This window comes from Choloepus didactylus, chromosome 15 (assembly GCF_015220235.1).
Source record: "Choloepus didactylus isolate mChoDid1 chromosome 15, mChoDid1.pri, whole genome shotgun sequence".
NCBI classification, from domain to species: Eukaryota; Metazoa; Chordata; class Mammalia; order Pilosa; family Megalonychidae; genus Choloepus; species Choloepus didactylus.
Window position 1 is genome coordinate 56,075,494 of NC_051321.1, and position 25,419 is coordinate 56,100,912.

General features: G+C 34.5%; 2 protein-coding genes across 5 annotated transcripts in view; one reads left to right on the plus strand and one right to left on the minus strand.

Moving 5' to 3' along the window:
* PHYHIPL (phytanoyl-CoA 2-hydroxylase interacting protein like) overlaps positions 1-22,923 on the plus strand; it is a 449,794-nt gene extending 426,871 nt beyond the window's left edge. For all 4 annotated transcript variants that reach the window (XM_037803807.1, XM_037803809.1, XM_037803808.1 and 1 more), the window contains 4 exons: positions 11,918-12,114; positions 13,980-14,154; positions 16,971-17,088; positions 21,683-22,923. In XM_037803807.1, coding sequence (XP_037659735.1) covers positions 11,918-12,114; positions 13,980-14,154; positions 16,971-17,088; positions 21,683-22,217 — 1,025 coding nt within the window. In that variant the 3' untranslated portion in view covers positions 22,218-22,923. The remainder of the gene's footprint in view (positions 1-11,917; positions 12,115-13,979; positions 14,155-16,970; positions 17,089-21,682) is intronic.
* The window catches only part of FAM13C (family with sequence similarity 13 member C), a 135,333-nt gene continuing 132,482 nt past the window's right edge, over positions 22,569-25,419 (minus strand). Inside the window, 1 exon segment of the mRNA XM_037803805.1 lies at positions 22,569-24,236. Coding sequence (XP_037659733.1) covers positions 24,113-24,236 — 124 coding nt within the window. The 3' untranslated portion in view covers positions 22,569-24,112.

Consider the following 25,419-nt stretch of genomic DNA (forward strand, 5'->3'; position numbering starts at 1 on the left):
TCATTTGAGACACACTTCTTTTTAAGATGCTTATTACATAAAAACACTTTATCCATTATATCCATGGATTCAGGTATATTGCCAGCATAAACCTTTCTTACCTTGAACTAAGATCAAACTTTTATACTGTTTTCACTCAATGTTACTTTCCAGTTGACCATCAAAAGAATAATTTTCTGACATTTAATAGAAGACCCATTAAAATCATACTGAAAGGTGCCGGTGCCAGTGCTGAGCCATCCAACTCCCCAGTCACTGTTAATGAGCTGCTTTTGTTCTTGAACATACTAGGCCTACATATTCTCATTTTTCTTATTATAGGCAAAGATGGGATCCAGGTTTTGTGGTGCTGGAAGCTTATACCATTTGGGGGATCATTTTTGAGAAAAACAATACAAAATTATGGATACAAAATCAGTAACAAGTACAAGGGAAGGGCCCTTGAAGCTTATGCATATTAGCTTCCTGGTAAATTTGCCTTTCCTGTGATAATAGGTATCATTTTCCCCATTTTTAAGATGAATCAGTTGATTACAAACAATGTAAGTAATCTCCCCAAATCACAGAATTAGAATTTGCAGAGATAGCTGATTCTAAAACTTTGTGTGATTTCTAAGTCCATGCAATAAAGGCTGTGATATCCTTAAGTTTTCTTAATTTTGTAGTTAGCATTGATTTTAGAGAGAAGATAATGTAGACCAGCTTTCTTAATTTTACAAATAAGGAAACAGTGAGGGTTAAGTGATTTGCCTAAAACATTACCGCTAGTTCTATAGCAACTGTGGTAAGGCAGCAGTAGTACAGTGGTTAACAACCTAAAGCCCACTGCCAGGCCTCCCAGGTTGAAATCTTGCCCTTTACTTCAATAATTTGACCTTGGGCAAGTAACACAAGCTCTCAGTACTTCAGTTTTTCTCCTCTGTTAAAATGGTAATAATAATAATAGTACTTAGCTCATAAGTTTTTATGATCATTAAAAATATATATAAAACACTCATAATACTACATAACACATAAGTCCTTAATAAATGTTTCTGTTACTAAGAGGCTTTGATCCAATGCTGTATTTAAAGATTGTGCATTAATAGTTAACAGAGAAACATATACCTTCGTTTGCCCAGTTAGAGGGAAAACTGGGACTAGAGAACTGTCCCCCCTCCCCTCGCCCTGAATTGCCATCTAGTGTTTTTTCTGTGAAAATTGTTTCTTTTGTTACAGATATCTGTTTACCTTTAGAAAAGTATATCTGTTTTACCGCATGAACATCTGCAAAAGTGTTTCAGCCTTATTCTCTGAATAATTAAAATGTTCTTTGAGTAGTGAGACAAATAAAAGAACACATTTATCTCATCTTTAAAACATGTTTAATAAAATGCCTTCAGTTTATCATTGCTGGTACAGTTTTGGCCTTTATAAGGAGAGAGAAAAAAAAGGCTTTGCTATTTTATTCACTGTTTTTTACATATACTTTGAGTAGTCTAACTGCACATAAGACACTGAATGACTTTCACTTTTTCATTTGCTGCTCATTTGCTAATGCTTTAGTTAACTTCGGGGCCATGATCACATCTCTTTTAAAATTGATTAGACAATTTAACTTGGAATTTAACAGAGATATGGCTAAGAAAGATAAGCCTATAAAAAGGTTCATGAAGCATTAATTTTGGGCTGCTTCTGATGTCAGTGTAGTCAGAATTTTGTGTTTATTCTGTGAATTGGAGAATCTGTAGTGCTGTAAGTGAAGGGTGAGCATCACAGAGATAAATAGATTTTCTTGGTTTCACATAAAAGCTCAAAGCTCTAACTTCCATGGACATTGTAAATTGACTACATTTAAATTCTTTTGAATATTGGTGTCTTTGGGTTTCAGAGTTTGAAATTCCAGAGTGTTCTCTTTCTGTTGCTTTTGACAAGATAATTTGCATTTACAGAGAGGGAAAGTTTTCATTAATATTTGGGTGCCAGATTGTTCTTTGCAGAACTGTTTTCCTAATATTGTGATATTGGATATCCGTGTCTTACATTTGTAACTCCTATCATCCAGAGTAATGAGAAGCTTTGAGAAAGCTTTACTATCAGGAGGTTTCTAAAACTCTGCATCTGATTGAATAAATGTGCAGTTTCATCATTGGTGAAAAATTAAATAGTATCTTGTAAAATGCTCTGATGAATGAATTACAATTCCTTAATCAAAAAGTACTGTCACATGGATTTAAAACAAATCCAGGAACTCTACTCATAGAATAATTACAGATTTTAAGATCTGAATTTGGGGTGAAATGCCATTTGGGTACTACGGGTATTAGGAAACACTTGCTTTTTTAAACAAATCTTCATTAATGATTCAGATGTAAAATAACTGTGAAAAATGAACAAATAATTAGGAAGTGCTATAAACTTAAGTGCAAGAAAGAAATACTTTTTAAAGAAGGGTGTAAGGATCAGATATTTAGAAAAGAGGGATAACAAAATATGATGTATTGTGCAAAATAAAAACTAGAGTCCTGTGGACAGGAAGAATGCAACAAGCATGGTGGCAAGCTGTAAAATTCTACAAGACCTTAAAGGCAGGAAATCAGATGTGATCTGCAAAGTAACTTGGTATTAAAAATAAAGTGATAGGGGAGTATATTTGAGAATCATGAAGTAATTAAAGATTATTTACATTTAAATGTTATGTCAAAATTAGGAAATTATAGCCTCTCTGAACATGCATGGATCTACTCAAAAACATCTCCATAAATCTGGACACTAATGAATGTTAGTAAATTGGGGGAATTTGAAAAGAAAAAATAATCGTTAAAGATCACTGGAGATGTTGATAATCTAGAGTGAATTAGAAGAGTTATGTATTAATTGAGCCAGAGGGTTGAATGAATTAATTTGCCCTTTATATCAATGTCATGTTAAATCGGCTAACACTTATTGTCTATTACATGTCAGTTACTATAGTAAATGTTTGACATATCTGTGTTAACTCATTTAATACTCATTGACCCTGTGAGGAAATACACTTAGAATATTTCTACAGTCAGTTAGCTATGTAGCATAGTTGGAATTCAAACCCATGTCTGTCTGTCTAGTACTCATACTCTTAGCTACTATGTAACTAATAGTGTTTACTTATGCTGGTGGGATATAATTATCACCATAGAGATTTAAAGAAAAAAAAAGTGTAGAAATAAACAAAGATATTCCACACAAGTTAGTATATTACATCTATCAATTATTGATAGATGAAATTATTTTTAATTTAGGAGGACTACGCTCCCCAGTGAAGCTATGCCTGTCATAAACATATACATGCATCAAGATAAAGCAGAAAGTTTTAGACACAAAAGGGGAAGTGAGCTGAAATACAATGGTAGAAAGGCACTTCAAGTAGGCAAAAAGAAAATAAGAATGGGGAAGTTCTGAATAATTAGGAAACTATTAGGAAATTGGTAAATTTATACATAAATTGTACCCTAAACACCTACATTTTTTCAAGTGATTATAGAACATCTGTAAAAATCAAATATAATTATTAGGCCAAAAAACTTAAATTCTAAAATCTCAGAACAGAAAATTGAACAGATCTTATTCTCTGAATACAATGCTGTAAATCTATTAGATAAATGACAAAAGCCTAAAGAGAAAAAAAAAAAACTTAAATATTTAAAAATAATCACTTGGGTCAAAGAAAAAATTGAAAGCGTAATGTATTGAAAACATAAAATAGAAAAAATAATGATAATGAAAAAAGCATTTTGGAATCCAAGCAAAGTTGTCATAAAAATATTCTTAAGTATTCATTCTTGTCTAGTTAAATTAACTAGCATTCAGTTTAAGAACCAAAATGACAACAGAACAAACTAGAAAAGTTAGAGGAAGAAATGAAAGAATTTATCATTTAGTTAGAGAAAAGCAGTGTAATTAAAAAAAAAAATTGTATTCCTTCTTTACAAGTAAATTCCTAAGTTCCTACTTAGTCTATTTTAAGGAAAAAAGGGGAGAATCCATGTGCACACACAATCACAAATTTAAGAATACAAAAGGAGCTATTATCACACATTGCAAAAGGAAGCATAAAAGAAAAAGTCTTCATTTATTGATTTATTACTCTGGCTCCCTCATCTTCTAAGTAGTCTTATGAGATGTCACATGTTCTTCCATGAGTTCGTTGAAAAATCTTTTTACACTGTTGTTTTCATACCTTCCCTCTACCTCCTCATGATTGGGGAGGGAGAGGAGTCCATCATTTCAATTGCTGAAATTTAAATTATTACTGTTATCCTTTGTCACAAAAAAAAATCAAAGTTTGATAAACTTGAATTAATTTTCCAAGGCCATAGCTGGGAAGTAGAGATTTAGATATCACACCCATAATCTAATTTTCAGAAGCTTTACTCTGTACAAATGAGATTATACAAATCTATGCTAATAAATTTGAAAATCACTGTGAAGCTGGCAAATGCTGATCCTCTTGAGAGTGCCACAGTGCAATTGGCCAACTTCTGTTGGTTTCCCCTTTGTAGGCACTTATAACTTCCTCAGCCTTGTTAAATCAGATCTCACTCTTCTGTCTACCATGTGTCTTCACAAAGTCTTTATTTCTCCATTTCTTCTTTCTTTTGTGGGTTTATACTTTATTCATTTCATTTCTTTTTTCTTCTTTTTTTTTACATTTTTGCAGTAGAAGAAATAGTCCTATGATAAATCCATCATTTTTAAATTGGAGGTTAGCTAACATGATTCTGGGTTAATTCAAGGGCATTCTTTCAGATTTCAAGGAATAATACATCTCTGCCATTTAAATTATTCCAGAACACAAAAAAGGAGATACTGTTTCCTTCCCAATTAATTATATCAAGTTAGCATAATCCTGATATCATTCCTGACCAAGCACAGAAAAAAAATTACAAAGGAACATTCTGGTTAAAAGAAATATTAATGGCCAACAAAAAATTTTCAGCTGCTTCTGCCACAGACCTCTTTCACATGGCACATCCTCAAGCCGCAGACTATTAACCAACAGCCACTAGGTGACCTCCATGAACTGGATCCACTGCATCATGGCCAAGGATGAGCCAGACAAGGTAGAGCTAAGTTAAGAAGAAGTAAAATGTCTATTGCTAAAGCAAAAGGAAAATCACAAAATGAAGGAGAGAATGGTGATTCTTCAGAAGATGGCATATAAAATGTGAATACCCAGGTACAAACAAGGAAGCCCTTGGAAGACAGCAGCCCAGAGGATGACAGGACTAGCAGGGTTCAAGTTGGATAAATACAATGACTACTTAGATACTGAGATTCTTGGTGAATCTCTCTTAGGTTTTAAATTCTGTGGGAGTGATGATTAAGACTCTTAGAATATCCTGAAAGATAGAGTAATAAAAAATGTGAAGATATCTTAAGTCCAATAACAATTTCATAGTTTGTGACAGGATCAGTGAACAGAACCAATGCATTTTTGAGCTGCATGCCTTCAAAAGAGAACCCAGAAATAGACCTACACAGATATGCCCAAGAACAAAAGCAATTCAGTGTAAGAAGGATAGCCTTTGCAACAACTGGTGTTGGAGCAATTGAACATGCATAGGCAAAACAAAAAAAAAAAACAAAAAAAGAACCTGGACCTAAACCTCACACCTTACACAAAAAACTCAAAATGGTTAAAAGATTTAAATGTAAAATGTAGAACCATAATACTTTTAGGAAAAAAAAATTTTTTTTTTCAGGGTCTAGAGCTAAGCCAACAGTTTGTAGACTTAAAAGCAAAATCCATAAAAGGAAAAAATGATTAATTCTCCCCCATCAAAATTAAAATTGTTTGCTCTGTGCAAAATCCTGTAATAGGACAAATTATAGACTGGGAGAAAATAGTTGCAAATGACATATCCGACAAAGGCCTTATATCAGGAATACATAGAGAACTCTCAAAACTCAACAGTAAAAAAACAAACAATCCAATTAGAAAATGGGCAAAGGACAGGAATAGACATTTAACCGAAGAGAATTAGCCAGATGGCAAATAAGCACATGAAAAGATTTTAAACACAATTAGCCATTAGGGAAATGCAAATTGAAACCACTATAAGATATCACAATAGTGACAACAGATGCTGGCAAGGTTACAAGAAAACGGGAATACTGATGCATTGCTGGTAGGAATGTAAAATGGCACAGCCCCACCAGAAAGTAGTTTAACAGTTTCTTTTAAAACTGAAAATGTACCTACCGTATGACTGAACAATTGTATTTTATCCCTGAGAAATGAAAACTTAAGTTCATTTAAAAACCTATAATGAATGTTCTTATGAAAGTTTATCCTTAATAGTTCTAAACTGAAAATAACCCAAATATACTTCAGTGGATGAATGGTTAAATAAATTGTGGAACATCCATACCATGGAAAACTACTCAGCAAAAAAAAAAAAACGAAACAAAAACTGTTGATGCATGCAATTACCTAGATGGAACTCAAGGGAATATGCTGAGTAGAAAAAGTGAATCTCCAAAGTTTACATACTGTGTGTGTGTGTGTGTGTGTGTGTGTGTGTGTGTGTGTGTGTGTGTATAACATTCTTGAAATAATAAAATTGTGGATATGGAAAACAGATTCGTAGTTACCAGGGATTAGGGTTTGGGAAGGAGAATGAGGGTAGGTGTGACTATATTTAGGGATAGCAAAAGGGAGCCTTGTGGTGATGGAACAAGTTTGCATGTTGACTGTAGTGGTATTTACATGAAGCTATACATGTGATAACATTGCACAGAAATATACACATACTCACAAGAGCAAGTATAACTGGTGATATCTGAAAAAGCTCCCTGGATTATTAAAAAAAACAAACAGAAAAGAATGAAAGGGAAAGGAAGAAATGAAACAAGGATTGATTGAACTCGGGAAAGAAACAGGAAGAATAGAAAGGAAGGACCTGAAACAAATTTCCTCCCTTGGCCAGGGATATCATGAAAGAAATGACCCAGTCCAGTCGTCTTACACACATGCTAGGAACTAATACCATAAGCTATACAAGTTATGACATGTATAGCTTATGGTATATCAGAGGCTGGGTGGAAGTAGGGATGGGGAGGTGACACTTCTCTGAGTATGAATTTTTGTAAAGTTTTTTTTGGAACATTGTTAATTGTGTATACATTCAAAATAAAGGAAATGAAAAATTGCATTTCAAATGAATAACAATCACATGGGAAGGAAAAATAAACTGAGTAAATCTTGCTGTTACATTTTTCTATATTAAAAGTATGAAATTTTCAAACACAGAAAAATTGAAAGATCATTTGGTTAAGGTAGTGCCTGTCAGGTTTTTCCAATGTATTTTTCCCATTGTAATTAATAAGTATTTTGTAGAGAGATACTTTAAGGCTGTTTCTCATCAAACTTTTATCCCACTAGCTATGGCATCCACTGATGGTTCTTCCCTGAATCAGTTGTTACTATATGTTTGCCAAATGGTGGTTTTCTAATTCCATCATTCCATCTATATTTATTAGTTGTATTCTCCTATAAGGAAGAACTTTTCTCTCTCCCCATTTATTTATTTAGAACAGCAGAGGCTTATGGATTCCTATTTTATTCAGTGGGTTACTATCAATATATCATTTCTCATCTTGCCTCACATTTGGCTAGTAAAAGCCCTTCAACCTGGGTTTTGTGTACATCTGGCATGTCATCCTCATTCTTCAAGCACTTTTACTTTCTACCATTAACAAGGAGTTCCAAGCTTACTTTACAGTTTTCCAGCTGTAGAGCTGTTTCTCTAAAAAGCTCTGGTTCATTTTAGTGAAGAATAGCATTTAGGAACTAAGATCTGAGTACTAGGTGTGCTCATTGCTGTTAGAGTGTGTCATTACTTGCAGGGTCTTGTGGTGGTTTGAAGCTGTATGCAGCCCAGAAAAACATGTTCTTAAATATAATCCATTCCTGTGGGCATGAACCCATTGTAGGTAGGACGTTTTCATGAGGCTACTTCAGTTAAGGTGTGACCCATCTCAATCAGGATGGGTCTTAATCCTATTACTGGAGTCCTTTATAAACAGAATGAAATCAGACATGAGAGAAAGCCACAGAATCAAGAAGCTGAAATCAACAAAACCTGAAAGAGAAGGGAGAAATCAGACCAGCAGACTCCATCATCATTTGACAGACAAGTCAGTGATCCCTAGCAGCCAGTTTTCAGGAAGAAGGCATTGCTTTGATGATGATGCCTTGATTTGGAAATTTTCCTGACCTCAAAACTGTGGGTGAATAAATTCCCCTTATTTAAGCTGTACCACTTCATGGTATATGCTTAAACATCCTAGGAAACTGAAATAGGCCTCTTAATGGCTAGGGCTAGGAAATGCATGCATATGTATGCATACATACCCTTGTATCTGTATCTGTTTCTGTACTTATCTATTTAAAACCCCAAGTTTATACTCATATCACCATTTCCAATCTATATGGTTCTTTCCATTCATAGGACAAAATGACATCGTGTATACAAAGTTATTTCTTTGGTATTCCTCCCACACACCAAAAAAGCCTCAATGATGAGGAAACATCAGACAAACTGAAGTGGAGGAACATTCTATAAAATTACTGTTAATGGCGCAAAAGACAGATTGAGGAACTGTTACGGGATTAAAGGAGACTAAAGAAACATGACAAGTTAATCCAATGTGTGATCTGAATTGCACCCTAGGTCAGATTTTGTTATTGTTTCTATATGGGGCAACCTTTTTTGGCAAATAATGAAATATGAGGTATACGACTAGAAAATGTTAATTTACTGATTTTGATCACTGTACTCTGGTTGTGTAAGAAAATATCTTTCTTTTCATGAAATATGCATTGATGTATTTAGGAGTAAAGGGCCATCCTGTGTGTATTTCACCCTCAAATGCTTCAGAAAAAATATATGTCCATGTATTCTGTATATAAAGAGAGTAGAGACGAGGGATGAGGAGAGAGACAAAAAGAGACAGTAATAAAGCAAATTTGGTAAAATATTAACAACTGGAGAATCTAGGTGAAGCTTACATGTAAGTTCTTTATATTGTTCTTGCAACTTTTCTTTAAGTCTGAAATTATGTCAAATAAAAAGTTATCAAGGAAAGAAAAGGTAAATGAATGCAAGGTGGGTTGATAAATAGATGAAACAAAAATGGCAAAATGTTGATAATTATTGAAGCTCGGTGATGGGTATGTGGGAGGGTCATTATATTATTCACTTTACATGGTGTATGTTTAAAAACTTGCATAGTAGTAGACTTTTAAAAGGGAATTAATCTTTTCATTGATAATCTCAAGTTACTTTCTCATTAAACACTCTTGCTTTTAAGGTATTTAAGATCTGATCATGTGTTTGGTATAAAATTTAAATTCTCTGTAGCACACTTTCTAATACCCTGTATGGTCAGTGCTTGGAACCTAGAATGGTGAATCAGATGCTGTTATTCTGTACAGGTTAATATGATACCCCAATGTACCCCAGAGTACTTTGGGAAGAAAATTAAAAAAAAAAATATTTGCAAAGTCTCTTGAGGGACTGGGGGAAAATGTGGAAATACTAAACTTCCTCACCTGGAGAATTCCTGATATTCCAGCAAGCACTAGGGAATCCCAATTTAATAAGTCAAGCCCTCAATTTTGGGGCTTGCCCTTATGAAACTTATTCTTACAAAGGAGAAGCTAAGCCTACCTATAATTATGCCTAGAGTCACCCCCAGAGAACCTCTTTTGTTGCTCAGATGTGGCCACTTTCTGTCAGCCAACTCTGCAAATGAACTCACTGCCCTCTCCACTACATGGGACATGACTCCCGGGGCTGTAAGTGTTCCTGGCAATGAGGGACAGGACTCCCATAAGGCAATAAAATGGGGAAAGAACAATCTTTTCAATAAATATTGCTGGGACAACTGTAACAAAGTACTACAAACCAGGTTGCTTAAAACAACCAAAATTTATTGTCTCACAGTTCCAGGGGGTGTAAGTCTGAAATAAGGTGTCAGCAAGGAATGCTCCCTCTGAAATCTGTAGGAGACGATATTTCCTTGCCTCTTTCTAGCTTCTAGTGGTTTGCCGGCAACCCTTGGCATTCCTTGGCTGCAACACTGCATTCTTTGCTGCTGTCCTCACATGTATTCTTCCCTATGTCTGTCTGTGTCCCTCTTATAATGACGCGAGTCATATTGGATTAGACCCTAATCCAATCTTTCCTCATCCTAACTAATCATATGTTTAAAAACCATATTTTCAAATTAGGTCACATACATGGGATAGAGATTAGGACTTGAACATGCCTTTCTGGGTGCCACAATTCCCAGAATTGTATGGCTGCAATCAGAATAATAGATTGGATTGTGGGCTTTTCGAAATAGGACACAAATTACTAATGTTTGAGTGTTTAATGCCTTTTCCCAAGGCTGCTAAAGATGATTCCATTTGGTTCTCTGCCCTTGACCTCTGAAAACCTTTAGGCCAGAAGCAGTTTGGGGCTTGTTTTGAGGCCAAATGAGGAAGAGAGAGAAAGATGAAGTAGTACTGTTTCTGGAAGCATGGTGGAGAGAGAATCTGGAGAAGCCTAGGGTGTGAGGAAAGTACACAGGGAGAAGAAAGGGATTTTAAGTAGTAACATTCAATAAATAAAAGTAAAGAACCTAAGTTATTTTGAAATCAGTTTTTGATTGCCATTAGGTTCCTCTGGCCATAACACAGCCTGAAATGAGACCACATGGGTCAAAGAATTACCAAAGGTGGGAACTGTCAAAATTTTATACAGATGATTGGGGCAGGGTGGGGAAAGAAGAACACTCCTTCCTAGAAGTGAAAAGGTATTTCTGTAAGGCGGCATGCATTTTTGTTGTTGTTTTTATTATTTGTTGATGAATGTTTGCTATTTTATTCTGTTAAGGAGCAAATTATATAACTGATTAATGACTTGGCATTTTTCACCATATGAAAATTACATTTATAATTTTCTCTTTTGGAGCATCCAAACATTAAGTTGGCTTGGAGGAAAGGGAAGTAGAGAGAAGATCAAATTTTGATTCCATTATATATTTTCTATACATGAAACAAACCTGGGAAATTGGTATTTTCTCTTTTTGTCTTTTCATCCATCATACACTGCTCTATACTGTTAGGTAAACTGTTAGTATTTGCCCTAAGTAGGGATGTAGAGACACAGTCTTTAAAGTAACCAATGTCAGATCAATTCTTCAAGATTTTAATGATACTGATCACCATGGAGTTGTATTTTCTCTTTTAGTCTTTATTGTTTAGGCATTCAAAATTAAATTTATCAAGGTATCACAGGCAAAAGATTGCTAGAGTAATCCTTGATACAGTAATTTCTAAGTGAATGATCCTTCACTATTATTTATGTATGTAATATAACCATTAAATGCTGCTTCTCTATATAATATTTCCAAAAAGGAGGAGGAAGAACAGTTTTTTTAGCCTGTCACTGATATAGATTTCTTAAGAAATGTTTCTTTTATTTGACCACACCCTTTCATTATCAACATTTCTTTGAAGTTATGTAGCTTAAAACACCTGATATTACTTTAGAGCAATGTCTACTGCTCATGTAGGAAAAGTGGTCTTTTGGGGCTTTTTAGAAGGAAATTACCATGTAAGCCTAGCCTTTTGAGGTTTAGGAAGTCTGAGCCACAGTGTTTTTATAGAGTAAATTGAAAGTGTAGAGGTGGAGAAGACTAAGTCAGCTCTACCTTTTATTGGAAATATGAACATATAAAAGTTATTTACTAGGATTAACATTCAAATTACTTAATGAACAAAATGAAATCGCAGATTCAATAATTAGATGAATAAGTTCAGAAATAGGTTACATAGCCAATGACCTTCCAAACTGGAAAAATCCATTGGTTGAAAACTAACTTTTTGCTCATTGTTTCCTTTCAGGGAACAAATCACAAGACAGTGGCATAGCAGAAATGGAAGAACTTCCTGTTCCACATAACATCAAAATAAGCAACATTACATGTGATTCGTTCAAGATTTTGTGGGAAATGGATTCAAAATCAAAGGACCGTATTACACACTATTTCATTGATCTGAACAAGAAGGAGAACAAGAATTCCAATAAATTTAAACACAAGGTAAAATCCTAATAGCAACATTATGATAGATTATATGAAATCACATTCATTTGCATCTCAAAAACATTCAAAGTATGAGGACATTTTGAAAGAAAGAATGTTTTATTAATGATTTGATAATATTTGGGGGAAATAAAAATTATATGTGAGTGATAACCCTATCCCTCTAAGACATTTTGTAAGAAAATGGAAGGCCCTGTATATTGTTAATTGATAATTTTCAAAAAAAAAAAGATAAAATCATGATTTTCATACAGACATAATAAGGAACATGTCTTAAAGGTCTTATTTAACTCATTAATGAGGAAGCTGATGAGGTCTGCTAAACAGTCCAGAGGATTATCTAAAGAACAGATACATTTTTAGGTCAGGAATATTGAAATGAATGTACAGGTCAAGGCAGAACTGGTTTTTCCATTAAAGGTGGTGGGAGTGAGGGTCATCCTCCTTCCACTGGACAGAATTCATTTGCATGTCTTTAGGCAAGAATAAATGAAGTGACACCAGTTATCTACAAATTACAGGGTTATAAATAGCTTCCATAGAATCAGAAGCACATAACCAGAAGAGTATGCATAGTTTTCCAATGAGGCACAGTTTTTTCCCTATAATAACTGTCAAAAGAGGAATCAGCTTATAACCTTTCTGGTAATTGTTAAAACACTTCAGGGTTAAAAATTGTTTTATGTAATGAAATTTCATTTGTGTTTTGAGGGTGGAAATTAACCCTTAGCTGATTTAGACACGTAACACTTCTCTGAAGTCTACGTGACATGCATCTCTTTTGATAACTCCATAAATAGCTATCGAGGTTATAACAGTTATCTGGTTAAAGTATTCTTTCTTATCTGTCAGTGTGTTCACCTATGGTGAAAAACTTTTTTTTTTAAACACTGATACTAAGTTTTAACTTGAGAAATCTTTGGGAGGTAACTGTCCTACCTTGTCTGGAAATTTTGCATTTTACTGGATGTGCAATTATACATGCTAAAGTACATGAAGTTTATAAATACTAAAGATGAGAGAGCAAGATTGACCAGTCACTGTTGTTCCCCATTCCAGTTCTGATTATGCTTTCTGCTAATGGATATTCTCTTTGCTAATATTTGCCTTCTTGAGATAGCTTTGAAATATTTAACATTAAATGATGAATAGGTCAAGATATGACCCCCTTTATTTGACCCCCTTTATTCACTCCATACTTAGATTACCATATCCTTGGAAATGTAGTGAATATTCAACCAGCAGGTTTAATAAGCTTAAGAAGAGTTGTTTAGAAGTATCTCAACTTTTCTGTGACACATAGGCTCCATACCTGAATATAGATGAAGCAAATGCTACCTCATTTATATGTGAAACAGAATTTTGAAAACATTAGAAAATACTTATTTAAACTGTTTTCTTTCCTTTCATATATAAAACATTTAGTAACAGGCTACTCTGGTATAAATTAAGCAAATATAATGTTTTAAAATACTAAAATTGTGTTGTATCTCCTTTATCTATTTTGTAAAGTTTTAAGAGAATGTTGCAATTCTTAAGGAGCATCATGTACAGAGAAGAACAAACAATATACTAGAAATCAAGAGATCTAAAATATAAGTACATTTATGTCACAAACCAGCTGTATAATGTCAGGCATGTCACTTGATCAGTTGGGCCTTAGGTTCTACATATGGAGAATGAGATTTGAATATAATGATTGTTAAATTTCTTCAATCAGGAAAATTCTGTAATCAGCTAGTAATTTAATAAGTTCTTCCCCACTATTTACATTTGATTCAAGATATGCTCCTAGTTAATTTGTTCCCTCCTTCCCTCCTTTCCTGTCTTCTTTCCTTCCTCCCTTCTTCCTCTTTCCTTAGGATGTTCCAACAAAATTGGTGGCAAAAGCTGTTCCCTTGCCTATGACTGTCCGTGGACACTGGTTTTTGAGCCCAAGAACTGAATATACAGTTGCAGTGCAGACGGCATCAAAACAAGTTGATGGTGATTATGTTGTGTCTGAATGGAGCGAAATTATAGAATTCTGCACAGCAGGTAAGAGAAGTAGTTATAAATATAGAAAAGCATTATTTAATATAATTCCTGGAAAGCTAATTACAGAAAAATTATTTTGTAATTATAAAGTTATATGTATGGCATTAGTCATTTTGCATTGTCAGTAGCATTCTGTAACAATAAACCACGTCATATTGATTGGAGAGAGCTGAGGTTTTTAGTAACAAAACCTGAGTAATGGCATCAGATGATTTTTGCTGAATTTATAGTTTGGTTTTTCAAAGTGAAAGCTTTGCCAAAAAAAAAAAAATGCAGTTTCAAAATACATTCAGCATATTTTGAGCTTCATTTTTAGAGAGAGAGCTATTTTTTTCTTTTTTTTAGCATTTTCACAGGTATTACTGGAAGAAGGAAGTCAGGAACATCCTTCTCTAATATAGCGGAATGGGGACAGATCGCAGTGAATGTCCCTGTCAGAGATGTTACTGAATTTTTCACTTGAATGCTGAAAAAGCTGAAGAAGAGCTATCTTTAAGCCCATGTTCTATGTGGGGTGCATGTGTGTTTGCTTCATTAAAAAAACCTCATTGGGGGATCCGATGTGGACAGCTCATCCTTCATCCTCTTTGATCTTGAACCATATCTTAATATTCCATTAGATTGGAAATCATCTCATTCATTCGGGAAACAAACATTTATTGAACACTTAGAATTTGCAAGTTGATAGGTGTTGAAGGGATACAAAGATATCTCTAACTGAGTACATCTGTCATCCTCTCCTTTTGTATGCTTTGTTCCTCTTCTTTGTCTAGATGATTGTTGCCTATAAATAATTGTAGGGAGAAGCTGAGTGTTTGTTTCATCATTAAGGAGCTTGCAGAAAAAGCCTTAACAACAATTGGCCTGTCCTACTGCAGGTTGCTTAGCAACATTACCTGGCTGAGGAGGCATCCTTCAGATAATTCGGTTTTTTCTTTCCCGTGGCTTCACATTTGTATTATTTTAAACCCAGTACATGCTCACTACTGCTTTACTCTATTCTTTTTTAACCTCGAACTCAGTGTAAACTTCTTATACTGGTATGTTGAATGAATGAAATTTTAAGTCTATGTGATTTTAATTTTACCCTGCAAGGAAGTTGCTAAAGATCACAACATCTGTATTTGTTAAGGATTTCAATGTTTGCGAGCAAAGAAAATACTATCTTTGGTACCATATTGCTTCATGTCTAAAATGTTATCATCCGTAAGATTACACATTATTGTATGCATCACTAAAAAAAAATAGTGCCAATTAAACTATGATAGTATTTTCTTATCATATTTATTGTCAGTTGCATGCCAGAGATGTTAAAATGTGAAAAGATGCATTTTGGAATGGATGAAATATGGTATTAATCATAGTTCAATAATCAATAATGAAATATCTAAAAATTTCCATATTGTATTAACAGGGAAGTAAAGAATTCTTCCCACAGACACAACTTTTACCTTTACTTGTTGTCATATTATAATTAGTATTTCCTCTCATTTTTTCCTGAATTAAAATTCATCTTTGGAATCTACCTCATATGTACTCTTTTTACTCTATTTCTTTCTGCTTGCTTTCATTATGCCTTACTAGGGAAATTTAATCTAAATAAGCACATAGGCACAGTCTCTTTTGACATTGTTTTAATGTGTTATTTTGAATAAGACTGTACCAAACAGTATCATACTGTTTGTCCACTAAAGGAAGCTATAATTTGCCTGCAAAAACACTGTATGATATTAGAGAAATAGGTGTTACTTCTTCTTTAACTTAAGGAAAAACCTTGGCATTTGCAGTTCAGAAATAAACACACAAATACACACACAGTTGTATATATATACACAGATAGAGATATTAGGTATGTTTATATTTATTCTGTAATCTAGTTAATTATTTGAATGTCCATCATGAAAATCCTTGTGTCTTGTTACTTTCATTTAGAGTCATCTTTTCCCTTTTGCTCCTTTATTTACCTATAGCCCCACAATTTTTCTAGGGAAGTTAGGGGATAAATAATAAAATACCAGCTTTTAAATGTGTCACAATATTCTTCTATAAATTATTTTGCATTTTTCTCTCCATGACAAAAATCTTAGGGGAACTTAAGCTTGAACCTTGTTTCAGTTTATCAGAGTAATTTGGAGATGTTTTCACCAAAATTTATCAGTAACTCTTGACTTTGTACATTTTGAAAAAGGTATTTCCTATAATTAGTTTTTTAATCTGGTCATCTAATGCATTCAGTATTTACTGAGCACAAACTGTGCTCTAGGTAGTATGCAAGGTATTGGAAATAAAATGGTGACAGATACAATGCATGACCTCAAAGATGCCACATAATGTACTTCTGGTATCATGGATGACAGAGATAAAACTTTGTTTACACAAAGCTTAAAATATTAATACCATAATAATTGGTAATAGTCTGTATACATATGTCTTCTACTCTTTGAAGGAAGAATAACATCTTTTTTATGCTTTAACCTGATCATCTAATTTTGTGTGGTACTTAGTACATACTATGTTCTGTTCTAAGTGTTTGTTGAGCCAGTAAAGCAGTGAGTCCACAAATAAACTGTGGTGCCATGGGAATTTTCTTTTTCATGCCCTTTGTCTTTTTTTGGAAAGTGTTAATAAGTTTTCATTAGATTCTGGTGCGGCAGTTTGAAATCAATTTTCAAATAATGTTCAAAACAAAAAGTTGATAAAAAGAATCAGATTATTTTGACAGGTGCTTTAGGTTTTCAAGTCTTTTGTATTTTAGCTTGTAATTGGGACTTTGGGCACTATATTTTTAATAATCAACTTTTTGTAAATATTTGCAGACTATTCAAAAGTTCATCTAACACAACTGTTGGAGAAGGCCGAAGTGATTGCAGGACGTATGCTTAAATTTTCTGTTTTTTACCGTAACCAGCACAAAGAGTATTTTGACTATATTCGGTAAGAATCAAAACTAGTAATTTGTTTTACTAAATACCATTCAAAATTCTAGCCTATGTTTACTTCTAGAAGCAGTTATCAAGAAGTCAAGAGACCTCTATACCACAGGTAGTCTTAATAGTTATGGCACTTCTGTATTGGAAGAAAATTTCAGGGAAGTATATAGGCAGATATGTGCTTTAAAGTGAGACTAAGACTTTTAAAATGACAAATGCTATATAGGTTTCTGAATCTTTAGTACAGCAATTCCTATAATGTATCTTTCTTAGAGACTTGGTCACACTTTAGACTCTAAAAGATTTTTAAGTTGACAGATTGTGTATGAAAAAATTTAGGCAGCTTTTTTAAAGAAATTTAATAGTTCTCTAGTTTTTCTTAAATCAAGGTCATGGTTCCACATTTAAAGCAGCCCGAACTGGAACATTCAAAGGAAATCAGAGGAAGAGAAGTGGATTTCTCTTCAAAGGAAGGAATTTGCAAAATCTTGTTCTCATGTAGCTTTATGGTAAAAACCATTCCTGTATTTTGTTTGAATATCTAATAAGTACACACTTCAGTCCACTATTCTCTTCACTGGTTAATTATTTACCTTAAAGTCTATATAATTGTTGGCAGGTGACACCTACATTAGAGATTACAAATGGAAAGATAAACCACAAATTATAGTACCTGTCAGTTATTGATTGGGAATGACCATATATACTCAGCAAGAATGGTGTTTATATTTGTCAAGCATCTAATTTGAAAATAAAAATTCCACTATAGTTGTTGTCTAAGAAATACAAGACCAGAGTAAATAATTACATCTTTGGTAGTAGGGTAGGTTTAGACTGCTGAAGTATTGTTAATGTCTATTTTAGGCGGCCACTGGAGGTCAGCATTTCTCTAAGATTTTTTATGTGTTGTGGGTGGGAACTGGCCTTTGTTTTCAGGTCCCTGGTTTCAAAAGGTAAGGACAGAGTACCTGGAAGATGGAAAAAATTATGTGTGTGTTTCTGTATATATATATATATATATATATATATACACACACACACACACATATATATATCACATAAACATATAAAAGTACATATAATAGTTGCTTCTGAGCTAGCATGAAAGATATTTAGTAATGAGGAAATTTACCTTTGATTTTCCATATTTGTAAAATTCATGTAAATTATATCTTGGCATGGGTACAATTTTTCAACACTGAATTCTTTCAAGTCTTATTAAGAGAATAGTAGACATTAACTTCAGTGGATCTTGATTTTTTAATAATGAACTCTAATAGGTATCAGAATCTATTTTAAATGTTTTGTTATTCAGAGTGATTGAATAGAAGGAAACTTTCATTTGCCTGATTATTATAAATTATGAGAAAACCCTAGACAGATTGACTCCATGTAGAATGAATTCCTGAGTGAACATTGCTTTTGCTTAGCCCACATGAAAACACCACTTTATCTCTTAATAAACATGCATGTTCATTAGGTAGCCAAACAGGATGAAGCTATTGATGTGTCCTTAAAATGCTTTCCTATATCTGAAAGTTTTCTCTTCAGGAATCTGCTGAATTTGGTAAACATGTTAAATCCTGAAAGTTGATATTCTGTCACTGTTTTAGGATACATTTCCTTGTGTAGATTCCTATGTGAATATTTGCTCTGTACTTTGTAGATCAGTGTAGAGACATATATTGGCATTTGGGTTCTGTTAATGAGAATGCAACAAGGGTAAAAATGTTTGGAGACAAGATGGAGTGAACATACTTCTTCCTATCCTTCTCGCTAAGTAGAGCTAAAAACTCCATTATATTGCTTTTATAAATAAAAAGATTCCGCAAGGTAGAAAGAGAAAGGAAGACTGGCCAGGGACCTCGAGATTCAAGGAACAATGCAGCAATGAGTTCTTTGGGCTTTCTTTTCATCTCTTATATTCCAGACTATGTGCTGGAGAAGCTGACAACAGAAATGCCAATGGGTGCACATAAAAAATATTCCACCCCCTCGCCCTAAAGTCTGTTCTCTCTATCCCAAGGACAGGAAAGGCCTTGCAAGACAGAAAACTATGACAGTAACCATCCTTCTCCAGCCAAGTACCATGGGGAAAAAAACTGCACTGCCATCCAAGGTCTAGTGGAGAACCGAGACTTCCACCCTCACCTAGCTCTAAGGAGGCACCTACTCCTCCCATACCTGCCCCTGGTGGTATCAGAGAAGGCTGAATGCAGAGTCTGTACTTGCATCCTCTCCTGATGGCAACGAGATGCCCATTCTCTCCCCAGCTCCCACTGAAGTGATGTCAGAGGAGGCCTAATGGGAGCTAGAATTTTCACCACAGGGCAGTTATAACAAAGCTTGACATCTCAGCATCTGCATAGTCCACATGGAGAGCAGGAATGAGACACCACTCCCAACCAGATTGTGTCTGCTGAGGCCTAGTGAGGAGCCTAAACCACCACATCTACCTGGTAGTAATAAGCCTCTTGGCCTATGTCATTGATACTTGAGTGGGAAACCTGGACTTCCACCCCTTGCCTAACAGCAATGACACAGCATGTCCCACTCTTACTTCCTCATCTGGACAAAATCAGAAGAGGCCTGCTTGAATAGATTTTTTAAATATCCAGAACCTCAAACTATCCCATTCATATCAAGAACCAGGAAAATCTCAACATGAATGAGAGAAAAATGAGTCAGATCTTGGAATTATCTGACAAATTTTCAAGGAGTCTCCATCAAAATGCTTCAAAAAGCAATTACAAACACATGAAACAAATGGAAATGGAAGCAGCAAAGAAATAAAGAATGAAATCACAACTGTAGAAATGAAAAATTTTTAAAACTCAATAGATAAGTTCAACAGAAAAATAAAGACAACAGTGGAAAGACTCAGTGAATTTGAAGTTCAAATGACAGAAATTACCCAATCTGAACAACAAAGAGAAAATTAGACTGAAAAAAAAATAGAGCTTCACAGACTTGGGAGACTGTAACAGTCACATCATAAGAGTTACAGGAGAGAAGAAAAAAGTATTCAAAGACATAGCTAAATAATTCCCAAATTTTGCAAATAGCAAAACTATGTAATCAAGAAGCTGAGCAACCAGGATAACCACCCCTCCCCCCAAATTGATGAAAAGACACATTATAAAGTCCTGTACACTAAAGACAAAGAAAAACATCTTGAAAGCAGTGAAATAGAAATGACACCTCATCTGCACAGGAGAAGCAAGTCAAACAACAGTGGATTTCACATCAGCAACCATGGAAGCCAGAAGGAAGCGGCACAGTCTTTTTCAAACATGGCAAGACGTGTCAAACTCAGAATCCTATATTCAGTGAAAATAGCATTTTAGAATGAAGGGGATATCAAAACATTCTCAGATGAAGGAAAACTAATAATGTGTCATCAGCAAAATTATCCTAAAAGAATGGCTGAAAAAAGTTTTTGAAATTGAAAGGACATGTTAAAAGAAGGAATCTTCAAACATCAGGAGGGAAGAATATGGGGCCTAGTCCAGGAGACCATACTGGATTTATTCCTCATGTTTCCTTAGTCTCCTCCAGTCAGTGTCAGTGCCTTGGTCTTTCCTTAAATCTGAATTTTTAGTATGTTCCCTAGTGGTTCTTAGGTACTAGAATTTGAGACTCATTGCTGTTCTGAAGCCAGCGGCACATCCTGGGTGCACCTCACTGACCCAGAAGCTCTAAGAAGCATGTTGACTGGGTAATGGTAGCATGTGCCCTTCATCCCAAGTCATGTTTGTGGAGCTGTTCGGGACCTGGCAAAGAAGGCATAATCTGAGAATTATCAAAGTCTACAGAGGGGTAGGTAGGATTTAGGACATCAAAAGCCAACTATCAAGAAATTAAAGGTTTTAATATCTTTGGGAAGGTAAACAGGGGCCACCTAGCAGAAGCAGTAAGCAGAGATAAATAGAGATGCACCCAGCTCTGCCAAAACCACAAGGCTCTCAGGCATAGAGGAAGTAGAGGAAGACATAGCCAAGGCTTTACCTCCTCTTGCACTAGATCACCTGCTGGTGCTTACTAGCAGCAGAGAAGAACAGGATAATAGAATCCCAGGACACATGGGAGTATGAATAGGGCAGGGAATGGATCTGGAGAGGGCCAAAAAGGAGAATAACCAGCACTGTTTTAAGCAAAACACAGGAGAACCTGATTAAAAAACTGTGCGTCGGTAAAACAACAAAACAAAAACCAAAATGCTTGTGCCAGTACAAGCAGATAGCAGTCATTTTATGACCAAATTCTGGCAGACTTGAAACAGTTCTGAAACCTAGTAGGCATACAGTGGATGTGATTTCAGCTATAAGATCTGTAATTCCAGTTTGATTTTTCTGGCCAGGAAATTATGTTAAAGATCTCTAAGGTTTGTAGCAGAAGCATATCTTTACCTTAGGGTCAAGACTAGAATTGGGCCATCTATAGGTAATATCAAAAGATGTGTTCTCCTTGATCTGACAGTAAGATGGGCATACAGGACTTTAACATTAGATGGCTGACCTTTAGGCAAATCACCATTTTACAAATCAGTGGCTTTACCACTATTGTATCAAGCACTGACCGTTTCTTTTCTCTTGTAGAGAGCATCATGGGAATGCTATGCAGCCCTCTGTCAAGGATAACAGTGGTAGCCATGGTTCTCCCATCAGTGGAAAATTAGAAGGCATCTTCTTCAGTTGCAGCACTGAATTCAATACTGGGAAACCACCCCAGGATTCACCTTATGGAAGATACAGGTTTGAGATAGCAGCAGAAAAACTTTTTAACCCCAATACTAACTTATACTTTGGGGACTTCTACTGTATGTACACTGCTTACCATTATGTGATTCTTGTTATTGCTCCTGTTGGATCACCAGGAGATGAATTCTGTAAGCAGCGCCTGCCTCAGCTAAATTCTAAGGATAATACATTTTTGACCTGTAAAGAAGAAGATGGGGTGCTGGTTTACCATCATGCCCAGGATGTCATTTTAGAAGTCATTTATACTGACCCTGTGGATCTCTCTCTGGGCACCGTGGCAGAAATCACTGGTCATCAGCTCATGAGTTTGTCTACTGCAGATGCAAAGAAAGATCCCAGCTGTAAAACCTGTAATATCAGTGTTGGACGTTAAATGTTCACTTTTCTTATTCAGTCCCTCTTCTTCCTGTAGGAGCATTGATACTTTGTTGTCCATTTTCGTTACCAGATGTTCTGCTCTGAAGCATGCACATGCTGCTGTTACCGAAAGCAAACTTCCACTTTTCAAATGTCATTCAGTCATTTTAGTGTTTCCTAATCCCTACCTTTCCCACTACTTTCATTGATGAAATATACTCATTTTTCTTACTGACACTTTATTTGCCTAGATGCTGCAATGTTTTTGTTTCCTTATGCCAAACATAATTCTATATAGACCGCTTTAGCAAAATACAAAATGGCTTATAAATGGTGTTTACATATGCATTCATTTTAATCTACTGAATAAATATTGAGATAACGCCAAACCGCATGAAAGGGTGTAATTGCAGCATGAGTTAAATCTTGAAACCTAGACTTGTCAGCACTTCCCACTTGTTCAACAGTGTTATTTATGTTATTTATATTAGCTAACAGGAAACAGCTGTTTCAACATAATAAATATAATAGAAAAATATTTTATTTGTATTGTATAAAATATTTACAATCATATAGAATATAGTTACATTTTAATAGTAATAATTGTATATAGGTCATGAAACCATTTCCTTTATCAAAGATGTAGTTTGTAAAGCTCAAATAATTGTGTCTGTCTGTTACAAGAAGATGACTTTAATTAAACCAATTTATGGAGGACATTATTCTGCTTCATTACAGTTGTAAAATATCAGCTAAATACTCTGCTTTTGAACTAGTATTCATCTCATCCAAATGATATGAAAATGTGAATTTCTTCAACATCAGGATTAACCATATCAGAAATACAAAGATAGTTGGTACATGAAAGAAAATGTCAATCTTTTTTGCTAATTTTACAGAAGCAAAATAATAACATAGGTTAACAGTCCACACAAAGTTGATGAAGCAAATCAAATATTGTGCCTTCTTTTCAAAGGTTCATAGCAAACAATACCAAGAATTTCCAAACCTTTCATTTTCCACAGAAATAAGAACAACTATATGAGAAAGTTTTTTGACTTCACAAAGTATAGACCTTGGACTATTAAGAAAAAAGCATATTCGCAACTGAAAAATAGTACACAAAAAGTTTAATCATAACAGTAATCACATTAAATTATATACTGTAGACACATAGCTATCCAAAATACCTATTTTCAAATTTTAATGCAATATTTAATATAAACATCTATTATAAACAAAGATAATTCACAAAGTACTTGCTATCAGAATGAACTTTGGTAAATGTAAAACTAACATAAAATAATGTGCTTTTTTTTAATATAGAAATTAGTGACATTCTAGTAAAATTTAGGGTGCTGAAAGTCTAGCAGACTTGAGACAATGTAGATTTTTCTTTAAATCACATAAAAATCTGTTAGACACTCCAAATAAATATCTTTCTCACCAGCTGTATTCCTTTCTACATAAAAAGCAGAATTTTTTTCCCACTTTCCACTCACTTTTCAAAAATCATCCACTCACTTTTCAAACATCATCCTCTTTTCCATACATTCCCATAAGCAATCTTTGGACACTACATGTAAGACTTTCCCTAACAAGTGGTCCATTGAACATATGGATCCTCTGTCTTATTTAGGCTTGATAAAATATATATTTTTTGAAATTATATTAACTGAGTTCCCCTTGTCATGGATGGGGCTGAATTCTTTTCCAATTCTGTTGTCACTTATATTCTTCCCCCATCTGAATCCCTCCTCTTCATATATAATTACACTTGCCATCTCTTCTTAAAAACAGCTAATACTACCACTAAAGTGCTTCAATTTTCAGTGTGTCAAAACTACTTACAGAAATGGCAGGGCAAAATAAACTTGACTTTTTCTTGAGTGAAAGTAATCACAAAATAGCTCAAATGGTTTTGGCCACATCTTGCTTGCTGATGAGGACCTCTAATAGCCTCAGTTTGGCTTTTATGTGCTTATATTCATAGTACTCATCTGCCATTGGGATCCTGTCTTCCTTTTGAGGACTTCTATAAAAAGGAAAATATAGACTATTAGTTCATAATGAATCAAATCATTAATAACCCTTTTTTAATAATTCATACTTGAGAAGGTACAGGGCAGCAGCTTCTACTTGTTTTTTGTATCATGTCTTCCTTACCTTCCCTTTCACTCACTCCCTCTTCCATCAATATAAGAGTACTTTTTGAGGATTTACATAGTCCAGCGCATAGACATACGACAATGGGGCAAGTGAAAAGATTTAGGGTTTAAAAAAGAAAAAAAAAAAGCAAAAACAAAAACAGAACCCTCACAACATTCCTTTTCCAGTCATTTTCCCATTACCTACCCACAATCCCATGCCTATGTAAAAGATTCAGCCCTTATAGTGAAAGTTTTTTAAAAATGATAATCTAAAAACACACACGTTAGATTACAGAAATTTATGACGGGGAAGACAGCTTAGTGGCTACTTTACAAACCTGAAACATTTGCAAGTTTTCTTGTAATTATATTACCAGACTCTGCTAATTACTAAGCATTACCATCACAGAAGCAAATTATAAGTCTAAATTACAATGATTCTCTTTTGCACACGAATTCTAATAAGACTAGACCTATGACCATGCAGTGATTTTTCTACATATGCATTCTAACTATTGCATGCTCTTGCCATTTACTCTGAAGAATGACTGGATACCATCTGGGGTTAAAATAGTTGCCTTACCATAAACATAACATTGCCAGGATATGTTTTCTAAAGGGAATTAACTGCTGCAGGGTCTCAGAATGCTCTTGGCCATCTTACCAACCAAGAAGACAATTGTTTTTAAAACACTTTCAGCCATGACTTTGAAATAAAGGGGTAGAAAACACAGATTGCAACTGAATGCAGATGCTCGCTAATCTTAGTAATATTAGTATGTCTGCAACTGGGTAAAGTAGCAAACATTTAATGTTTTATCTGGAACCCCCTTCTGTTTTCCCATTAGATACAAATAAATATGTTTTAAAATGTCTTTCACAAATTAAAAAAAACATGCTAATGTTATGTATAAGGAGAGGAGTCTCAGAATGTAATCTACTTCTGTTGAACCGCTATTCACTGCCCTGGAATTTCTAGTACAGAACTCTGAATAGCACACAAATACATAGACAAGATTTCTCTTAAATGTTATGTAAGTTATATACCATAATTCCTTTGCCTCCATT